Source organism: Danio rerio, chromosome 14 (assembly GCF_052040795.2).
Source record: "Danio rerio strain M-AB ecotype USA chromosome 14, GRCz13ab, whole genome shotgun sequence".
NCBI classification, from domain to species: domain Eukaryota; kingdom Metazoa; phylum Chordata; class Actinopteri; order Cypriniformes; family Danionidae; genus Danio; species Danio rerio.
Genome location: NC_141034.1, coordinates 9,701,238 through 9,712,206, shown reverse-complemented (window position 1 = coordinate 9,712,206; position 10,969 = coordinate 9,701,238). Strand labels below are relative to the sequence as shown.

At 35.3% G+C, this 10,969-nt stretch overlaps 1 protein-coding gene across 3 annotated transcripts; it reads left to right on the top strand.

The window, feature by feature from the left end:
- Positions 1-1,883: 1,883 nt before the first annotated feature.
- polr1d (RNA polymerase I and III subunit D) lies at positions 1,884-9,953 on the top strand. 3 transcript variants are annotated; one of them, XR_015506769.1, is made up of 5 exons: positions 1,884-1,934; positions 3,634-3,731; positions 3,817-3,893; positions 4,435-6,951; positions 8,212-8,504. XR_015506769.1 is itself a non-coding variant. In XM_087280400.1 (5 exons), the coding sequence occupies exons 1-4, from the start codon at positions 1,899-1,901 to the stop codon at positions 4,471-4,473; spliced, it is 246 nt and encodes an 81-aa protein (XP_087136526.1). In that variant the 5' UTR covers positions 1,884-1,898; the 3' UTR covers positions 4,474-4,517; positions 9,596-9,953.
- Positions 9,954-10,969: the final 1,016 nt, after the last annotated feature.

Below are 10,969 nucleotides of genomic sequence, written 5' to 3'. Positions count from 1 at the left end.
GCTTTTTAACAATTTAGTTTGGTTTTTAGCAATCGGTTTCCTCAAACAGTTTGAGTTGCCTTAACTTGGGTTTTACAGCACTCAGTATATTTGAGTTATCTTCATTTATTGGGTTTTACTGTGCTCAAAATGCTTTGTTTACTCAAATGTATTTAGTTCACAGTATTCCTTAAGATTCGTTTTTCAACTTAAATGGTTTGTTGCAATCGGTTTTCTTACATGGTTTGAGCTAGCGTAACTTTTTGGGTTTTACAGTGCAGGGACAGTTGCAACATTCATTAAAATGTAATAATAAAAATATTCTAAGACATCAGATTGGATTATTATTTTATTTTTATTTTTTTGTAAACAGACTAAATACAAATTGGTTAAATTGTTAAATGTGAATTGGCCCTATAAATACAGACTATTAAAAGAACAAGCAATAACCAATTATCAAGCCTTAAAAACTGAACGAAAGTATATATTTTTTACTGATTATCTAGACCAGACATGCCTATATTAAGGGCTAACTGCCATCCCATCTGAGAGGAGAATGATGACGAGGGTAGTTTCGAGATTGTCAATTCAAATTTAAAGTAACCCTTTTGTTTGTTTGTTTGTATTTATTGTTAAAAGCTAAATGAAATTAAATTTCAATAAAATTATGTAAATGAATAAAATTTTCTGTAAATGTACATACTGTCATCGGACAATCCAGAGACTTTGGTGAGCAATTCAAGGCAAAAGCAGATTCTGCTTGAGTGTACTCCGCATTAAACTCCCATGTGTTATAAATGTGATTTGTTTATGTTTTTATTGCAATAACTTTAAATTAAGTTGTTATGCTGCATTAGTTAATATGATTTAAAGTAATGTTTTCTCTTTCATTTTCTTTTCGGCTAGGTCCCTTTATTAATCTGGGGTCACCACAGCGGAGTGAACCGCCATATTATCTAGCATATGTTTTTACACAGTGGATGTCCTTCCAGCTGCAACCCATCTCTGGGAAACATTCATACACACTAATTCACACTCATTCACTATGGTCAATTTAGCCTACCCAATTTACCTATACTGCATGTCTTTGGACTGTGGGGGAAACCGAAGCACCTGGAGGAAACCCACACGAACGCAGGGAGAACATGCAAACTCCACACAGAAATGCCAACTGACCCAGCGACCTTCTTGCTGTGAGGCTAAAGCACGATATATATGGCTGATTTCTCTCAGATTGAAGGAGGGCATAATTAAGAATATAAGTATGAATATCGCGGCGAAGCAGTGGCGCAGTAGGTAGTGCTGTCGCCTCACAGCAAGATGGTCACTGGTTCGAGCCTTGGCTCAGTTGGCGTTTCTGTGTGGTGTGAAGTAATAATAGTGATATTAAAATGTTCATAATTTATTTACAATAGTTTCTAAAGTAATACTTTCTGTCCTGTAGTACATAAATTATATGAGAGACTTGCTTTGTTTACTAAATAAGTGAATCTAATTGGATTTGCATTGTAAACATTAAATAAAAGTTAAAATTGTATTATTTTTTTTATTTCATATATTAAGGTTTTTATTGATGATACTCCTAAAATCATAACACATAAATCCGCAGATTTTTACAAAATTCTTCACAGAAAAAGCAAAAAATGTCCGCAGATTCTTTCTGGCCCTAACAATACCTTATCTGGTCAGAGGATATAAATAATAGACAAAGAAATTGATAGAGAAAAGGGCAACATAAAAAATATAACAGCGATTAAGAGATTTAGTAGATTATACATAAAGGTCGTACAAATTATGTTTCGATTGTTTTCTTGTTAAGTCAAGAAATCTTTTATTTTTGTTTTGTCGCTGCCGAAACACGTCAGCAACCAGACCACATTACCGACACTGCGCATGCGTGGATCAACAGCAACCGCAGCATGGCTGAGCTTGGACAGAAACACGCGCTGGAGATGGTAAACGAGTTGATTTACGCATTGTATTATTATAATCTCGTTTGTATTATTCAGTATGCTTGAACGTGTTGGTGTAAAACCTAAATATTTGACAATTTTTGGCCAAATGAGGCTTTCTAATGTTTTTTTTTTCCCTCCAGTATGCTTTCACTTCTTTGTATCAGTTCAAAGTTTCATGTATATTTTTAATATTATCACAATAATATAATTACAGAAATATATTCTTTGCTAATACTAAGTAGTGACATCATATTTGCAGCCAATGACTATCAAAGTAAGTTACAACTTTGTTCTCTGTTAAGGTTTGATGTCATACTTGCATGTGATTTCAGACCAAATATTAAAAGTACCATGTTAAACAATAAATAGTGGGCATGTCGCACGTTGTGACTGAACAAATGTGCGAATGTTAATCCAACTTTACCTCGACGTAGATAAAACACTGTCAGTTATATATTGCTGTATTTGACACACACGAGGTGTTTGGACAGCTCTGGGCAAGCTGACTAGTTAAAGAATTCTGAGCTTTGTTTCTTCTTCTGTTTAGTACATCAAAGAAGAAACCTGTAATTATTGACTTCTATTGTATTTGTTTTACCTACGTTACTATGGTTGTCAATGATTTCAGCTTTATATATATATATATATATATATATATATATATATATATATATATATATATATATATATATATATATAGGGCTGCTCGATTTTGGGAAAAATCATAATCACGATTATTTTGGTCATAATTGTAATCACGATTATTCAAAATGATTATCAGTTGAAGTCAAAATTATTAGCTCTCCTGAGAATTCTTTTTAAATAAATATTTCCCAAATTATGTTTAACAGAGCAAGGAATTTTAACAGTATTTCCTATAATATTTTTCTTCTAGGCTTATTTGTTTTATTTTGGCTAGAATAAAAGCAGGTTTAAATATTTTGAAACCCATTTTAAAGTCTATAATAGCCCCTATATATTTTTTGATTGTCTGCAGAAGAAACTACTGTTATACAATGACTTGCCAAATTACCCTAATTAAGCCTTTGAACTGCACTTTAATCTGAATGCTTGCATTTTGAAAAATATCTAGAAAAAAATTATGTACGTCATCATAGCAAAGATAAAAGAAATCAGTAATTAGAAATAATGAGATATCAAAACTATTATGTTCAGAAATAAGTTTTAAAAAAACTTCCTTCCATTAAACAGAAATTGGGGAGGAAAAGGGTTGCTAATATTCAGGAGGGCTTATAATTCTGACTTCAACTGTATACATACAGTTATTTTCCACCCTGCAAAGGAAAGAGAAATAAATACAATAGAATAAAAATATGAAACAAACTGTGCTTTAAGCATCTTCACTGTAAGAAAAAAACTTTAGCTAGAAAAAACCTTCGGTCAAGAGCAGCGAGGGATTTTCTTGTTTTGTTTGATTAATGATAAAAACAGGCGGCAGCAGGAATAGTGCGCTGTCTCTTTAATGGTTTCTCTTTCATGTGTCTTTTGATCCTCAACTCGTTTGTTTATTACACAAATGTGTTCAGCTGGAAAGGGGGCGGTATATGATGCAATAATCGTTTATCTCGATTAATGCTTTTTCATAATCGTTTGAAGCCAAAATCGAAATCGGATTTTCGATTAATTCAAACTAAAACTCTCAACTAGACCTGTGATCAAATCTTCTACTTTCAAACAGGTCCGGACGGATGGAGCAGATGAGGGTTGTGTAACATTTGTGCTCAATGAAGAGGATCACACACTTGGAAACTCCCTCAGATACATGATCATGAAGAGGTAAGATAATCTATGTGTTTTATGTCTTTCTGAAAGCCATGGTAAATTATTTGGACATGATTCATGCTTAACTTTGTTTCCTTAGTCAGGACGTGGAATTCTGTGGATACAGCATCACACACCCATCAGAAAGCAAAATCAACTTCAGGATACAGACGCGAGGTGTGATATCTGACAGTTAGCATTTTGCTCAAAAGCAGGCAGAACTAGGCTTTAACTGTCTAGACCAGTGGTTCTCAAACTGTGGTACGTGTACCACTAGTGGTACGCAGGCTTCCTTCTAGTGGTACGCGGAGGAATGAAATACGTCATGTACATGCTACACACATTTCAAAATTTATCAAAAATGATGTATATAATATGCCATATATGACATGTAGCCTATATTTCTGAGGTAATCTGCCACTTTTTTTTAACTGTGCAGAGTTGTAGTTGCTTTACTGGGCCTACTACGCTACTGTATTTCAAAACTGCTCATTTTGGTGGTACTTGGAGAGTCAATTCTTTTCTGAGGTGGTACTTGATGAAAAAAGTTTGAGAACCACTGGTCTAGACCAGAACACTGATTCAGACTTAGCGTTGTTCTAAAAGTGTCTGTCTGATATGTAAATGTAATTTTTGTATAATATGGCTGCTGCACATTGATTAGAACATGTTCATTTTCAGTGAACAGTGTTCATTAGCTCTATGAATAATGTTGCAGATGGAGTTCCAGCATCTGAACCTCTGCGCAATGGGTTGAACAATCTGACAGATGTCTGCAAACATGTTTTGCAAACGTTTGAGGTAGGACTTGAATGCACAACGTCAACATGTTGAGTCTATTTACAATTTATAGTTTAATTTTTAGAAGGACCGAACAATATATTGAAATTACATTTTTGGGAAAAGTAAGACCAATGATTTTAGCAAAATTAAAAGGATAGTTCACACAAAAACAAAAAATTCTCACTATTTACTCACTCATTGGATGAAAATCTGGCTTTATTCGCATTCAGTTTGGCATGTAATCTGCATCTTTGGATGTAAACATAGTTATTGACATCCATATTAGGAACAAAAAAATACTATAGAAGTCAGTGGCTGATTTATTTCCAATGTTCTTCAGTATACGGTATATAGGTTGTGTTGGACTTTCCACTAGTCCCCCAGGTTCAAAGATTGGTCAGAGGCTTCAAATAAGTTTAAATTAATTTAATGAATCAAATGGATAAAGCGTACAGAGCGCTCTGGGCTGCAGAATAAACCCTTTACAGTATGAGGTTTACATGTGCGCGTTCCACAACACTCCCTAACCGTCGCAACCAAATATATATCGCCGATTTCTCTTTAGCCCCGCCCCGGGGCGCTTTAGTAAGAAAAATCTTCCATCCAGATCAGTTCAATCATCAGTTGTTAGGCAGAACAGCAATTCTGCACAGAAAAAGTTACGCAAACACATTACAGAGCCTGCAAGAGAGTGAGCTTGAGCCCCTCCCGTCCGTTATTGTTCCTGTAAATGAGCACACTCTGGAAGAAAAGATGTAACATTTCATTGATAACAAGTACTGAGGAGTTAACTTCTCGATTATCATTCACAAAAAGGCACAGCTGTTATGGAGCAAAATTATATAAGGTTAAGCACATAAGGTTATATGAGGATAAACACATCAGCATAAGTTTATGCAGTTAGTTAAAAACAAAGTCAATCTATTAATGCAAGGATTAGTCTTTTATTGCATAGGATATAGTTAAAATCCTCAAACATTCCTTTAGTTGTTTGTAATTAACTGGTTCTCGTGATACACAAAGTTAAATTGGAGGACAGGAAGTAAAAAACTGAATGGGAAACATAGGGCAAAGTCCTTATTTTTGCGATTTATACCATATTTCAAAAAGAGATATAAATAAAAAACAAACACATATGTTGGGCATGATCCTTATATCATGATGAGGGCCGAGTTATCTACTGAACTCAAATATATTGCCTGTAATCGAGGCAGTAGATACTGTGAGCTATTACATGGAAAAATATAATAAATGCTATAATGTTTATTTGAATTAAACTGTCACATGCAATTAGGCTATATAGTTACTGTGGTACAACACCCCTGTTGTAATAAACAAATTATCCAACAGTTTTCTACACTATACACCACCACAATGCACCAGTTTATACATTACAGTATTAGTTTATCAGTTAACTATACTACAGTGTTCTGTAGCATTCATTAACAAAGAGTTGTGCACATTATACACTTTATTATAGTGTAGTTTAAAAACATATTTATTATTAATTACTATATTTTCTTTCCATGCAGATAATGTTATATCTTCCAGACATCCTTATACACAAAAAAAACTGATAAAAGCATAGAAAAGCATGGGTGCACGTCGTCATTACGCATAGTAATCTTTTTATTTATTTATTTATTTTTTGTGGAGAGGTAAACAGTGCTCCACAATAATAAGCATCTAGTTTTGCTCGCAACAGTAGCGTTTCTTTTTTGTTCGGTCAACTTGCCATCAACAATCAACTCTAGATGTTAAGGTTACGGCCGAAACACCAGTAAATATGTGGAATCTTGCAAAACAAGACAAAGATTTAATTCCCGCAATAATATGGCAGAGGAATTCATATGTTTTTCTGGGTTTTGTATAAGTGTGGTGGTGTTTGTATCTGATTTTTATATAACACATTAACATATAATACACATAGCTAGACCTGTTTATAATCTTTACTGGTGCTGTCACATGAATTATCGCATTCAAAAAACATTTGTACAGATAGATGTATTGAATGAATGTTTAATACATGCTGCCTTTTCTTTCATTTTAAAGCTAGTTTCTTGAAATTTTCCACATTTATGAGCAAAAACTTTTGGAAGTCTGTAAAAGCCGTTCGGCATTTATCATTTTGGCTGATTTAAGCAATTATAAACAACAAAAAACTTAAACATTTTGATGTTTTGATAGTGATTTCAATGTAGAAGAATCACTTCCTGCCCTTCATATGAGTGTTTGTCGTCACCAATGATGTCATGTAAAAACAACCTACTCCTTCAGGTTCAACAGAAGAAACTCAGAAGAAAAAAAGAGACATCTGTGTGTGCTTGTTTCATGTTCATTTTGGCCTTCAGTATTAGTCCTTCATATATGAATTTTTCTATAAAATGTTCTCTGTGGCAGTCACACATTTGTCTGTGTGTGTGAGTGCATGCAAGACATTTCAATTGCATTTGTGCTCTGGATCCAGGGGCCTCATGTATCAACACTGCGTACGCACAAAAACTTTGCGTACGCCAGATTTCACGCTCACGTTTGGATTTACCAATGATGAAATGAACGTGAGAATGTCCGTTGGTCCACCGTCCACGCCAACTTCATGTCTGGCGTACGTGCATTTCCTGTGTGTGTTTGTTGTATTTCCATTGGCGACTCCTAGAGGCAATTATGTTAAATTGCACTCTACAAAGTATCTTTGAGCCATGCAATGGCAGCTGTATTGCATCCGCATGTCTAGCAGGTATATAAGGTTTCCATGCCATGCAGTTGACCAGCCAAACAGTAAAGCGCAATTTGCAGCGATTGCCGGTTTTCCCAATGTACTCGGAGCGATCGACTGCACGCACATTGCTATAAAGGCGCCATCTGAAGATGAATTTGCATACGTGAACCAGAAACATTTCCATTCAATAAATGTGCAAATAATATGTGATGCTCAAATGCGCTTAACATAATACACAAACTTATTAATGATTCCTACTTGTCTTCCTCGTGATAAAGAGTAGGCAAAATCTGATATGTAGTGGGGGAAAGAAGAAGAATGAGTTCATCAGACGCTGGATTCGAGCCGAGTTCATGATTGAATGTGTCAAACCATGTTGCCATACGCTTTACGAGCTACGCCACTCGCGCTGCTGTTTGCTGCTCTCTTTAGTTATTTTGTCTCTATCAATCAAACGATGATGGTTGTGAATCACTCAACTAGCTAATTCCAATGAGGTTTGCTATTTGCACTAGCCTAAATAGACACTACAAAATTTTACACCTTTACATCGGACCATTTCTTTTTTAATTCACTCACAGTGCGATATTCAGATGCCACTGCGTTAACCGCGTCAGCTAAACTCTCCCATATTTTTTATCTTTTGTTATTCCGGAGGACAAACTTGCAAATAACACCACTTTTCTTCGGTCTACCTCCGAAAGGAGCACCTCCAATTCACATTTTGTTCAAAGTTTCTCATTTTTGCTTACTTTTGCTATTGCTTTTTCAATTGGTTTTGCCAAAGTAGAGTCAATACCATATTCATACGGGGGAGGAGGCAGGGAGGGGTTTTGCGCTTGTGTATGTGCGCTCAGTTTCACGTTACTTCGGATGTACAAAGAGAATATGTGTGGGATTCGGCGTACGCAGTGTTTCATACATCTGAATTTTTTGCACGTTTACAGCTTTGTGCGTACACAATGTTTTAGTATGATTTTCTTCAAACATGAGGCCCCTGGTCTTTACAGAAACGTAAAACACTCCAGATTTCTACTGGGTTTTGAACAAATTAATCTTAAAGTTGTTTTTCACTTTTCCCAGCAGGGTCCAGTTATTCGAAAGTAGATCCAATCTATGATTTTGAATCTTGGAAATGTTTTTTTTTTTTAAGTAACAGAGGGATTTTGAGTTAAGATAAGACCATTTAATGCAATCTTTTGATTAGGATCGAACCTGTCCTTTGGGTTATTCAAAACTTTGAATTCAGATTGAGATCTATTTGATTAAAAAAAAAAAAAAAAAAACAGGATTATCCTGATGCCATCAGAAGGGTGGAATCAGTTGTGGGGGTTTTTTGGGGGGATTTTTTTTAACCAAATAAAAAAATTTTTTGAAGTTTTATTTTTTAAGTGAATCATCACAAATTTGGTGGTTACTGATGATATATAAATTCCTTCATATTTGAAACCTATATGAAGCATGTCACATCTAATGAGATACGGTAAACAACAACAAAATATCAAAGCAGAGTTGTATTAGAACAAACTAAACGATGTAAAATGTTTTCATTGCAAACATTGATTGCATCTTACCATTAAAACAAACAATGGCTGTTTGTGGCCACTGGTATTTTGCCTACCTGTTGTTGTTGTTGGTGGTGGTGGTGGTGGTGGTGGTGGTTTCATTTAAGGCAGTGGTTCTCAAACTTTTTTTCATCAAGTACCACCTTAGAAAAAAACTGTCTTTCCAAGTACCACCAAAATGAGCAGCAATGAAATACAGTAGCGTAGTTGGCCCAGTAAAGCAGCTACAACTCTGCACAGTTAAAAAACCTGGCAGATTACCTCTGAAATATAGCCTATATATAATATATGGCATATTATATACATCATTTTTAATAAATTTTGAATTATATGTAGCATGTACATGACATATTTCATTCCTCCGTGTACCACTAGAAGGAAGCCCGCGTACCACTAGTGGTACACGTACCACAGTTTGAGAACCACTGATTTAAGGCTTTGGTAAAACAGGATTTGGTAATCCTGAAATTTGGTGACTGGATCACGGTGACCCAACCCAATGTTCCTTTAAAAACTCATAAAAGTAAGATAGATCAGTTAAGTCTGGATGGCAAAACATGGGATTTCCAAATCTAGACCAATTTGATCCAGATTACATTTTTGAAAAACCCTTTATGCCCCTGAGAAAGGACATTAAAAAACACATACAGACAATTCCATTAGGTTGTCCTGACCATGTGGGTAAATTACATTTAATTCTTCAATATAAAATTACAATAGTTAAATGCGATGTTCTCAGCCACTGATTGTAAAGGTATTTGCAAAACCCATCAAATCTCCAACATCTTTCTCTTGTATTTTGATTTAAACAGGCACGGATGAAAGAATTCAAGGAGCAAGAAGAATCCATGACATGAAGAGCACAACAACACTTGGCGAATGCTGAGCGACGTTCCCAAAATATAAGTTGTAGAAATGTTTTGTATGTATGAACTTGTATATCAGTGAGATTTATTTTTGTGAGCATGTGGACACTGGTAAATTGTCATGCAGTGTAGTCATAATAATAGCAACAGAATATTTATTTTAGAATATCATAAGTATGCTATAAGATCAAAAATTAGGAATGTTTTTAAAATGATGCATCAAATGAGGAAGTTTCTGTTTTGAATGCAGATCATTTATTTTGACGTATACCATTTCTGAAAAATAAAAATGGTATAAAAATGATGACTTTTACTAGTCTACACTCCTTTTTATTAATCTGTTCTGCATGGTGTGGCATTATGTGTGCAGTGATACACTTTTGCATTGTTTATATGTGAGTTTTTTTTACACTTTAAAGGTTTTCACATAGCTGGCTGTTTTAGTCACTTGTTGCTCAGGCTCTGCCAACATTTTAGTGAAACATGTAAATGGTAATCAGGTATCTACAACTCCAAAGCACAAAAAGTTGGCACAGTATAGAACACAATTAAAAGAGTAAATAGTGATATCTACATTTTTTACTTGTATTTCATTGCAGACAATATGAACAAAATATATATTTCATATTTTGTCTGGCCAACTTAATTTCATTTTTAAATATACACCCTCTCCTGTCATTCAGGACTGCATCAAGAATAGTCATTCACCTATCAGAAATATCACCACATGGGCCCAGGACTACTTTAGCAAACCTTTAAGTACCACAATATGTAGTTTCATCCACAAATGCCAGTTAAAACTGTACTGTGCCAAAGGAAAGCCCTGTGTTAACAGTGTCCAGAAGCGCCGTCCACTTCTTTGAGCTGGGAGGCATGTGGCATGGACCATCACTCAGTGGAAACGTTTACTGTGGTCAGATGAATCAGGTATTTTTGGAAGAATTGGACATCGTGCACCGAACCAAAGAGAAAAAGAATCATCCCGACAGTTACCAGCACCAAGTCCAAAAGCCAGGGTGTGTCATGGTATGGGGCTGCGTCAGTGATGTTGGCAAAGGTAACCTGCACTTCTGGGATGACATCAATAATGCTAAAAAAAAAAAGTACATTGAGATTTTGGAGAACATGCTGCCGCCTTCTCCAAGGACATTTCAACAAGACAATGCAAAACCACATTCTGCACACATTACAAAGTCCTGGCTGCGGAGGGAGAGAATATAGGTACTTGAATGGCCTGTCTGCAGTCCTGACCTGTCTCTAATAGAGAATGTGTGGTGCATTTTGAAGCGCTAATTGTGACAATTAAAACCCGTACTGTTG

Excerpts from the sequence above, each read along its gene's own strand:
- polr1d (XM_087280400.1), top strand. The coding sequence starts at position 1,899 with ATGGCTGAGCTTGGACAGAAACACGCGCTGGAGATG. Across the intron at positions 1,935-3,633 it reads AGAAACACGCGCTGGAGATG|GTCCGGACGGATGGAGCAGA; the intron begins GTAAACGAGTTG and ends ACTTTCAAACAG. Across the intron at positions 3,894-4,434 it reads CTTCAGGATACAGACGCGAG|ATGGAGTTCCAGCATCTGAA; the intron begins GTGTGATATCTG and ends ATAATGTTGCAG.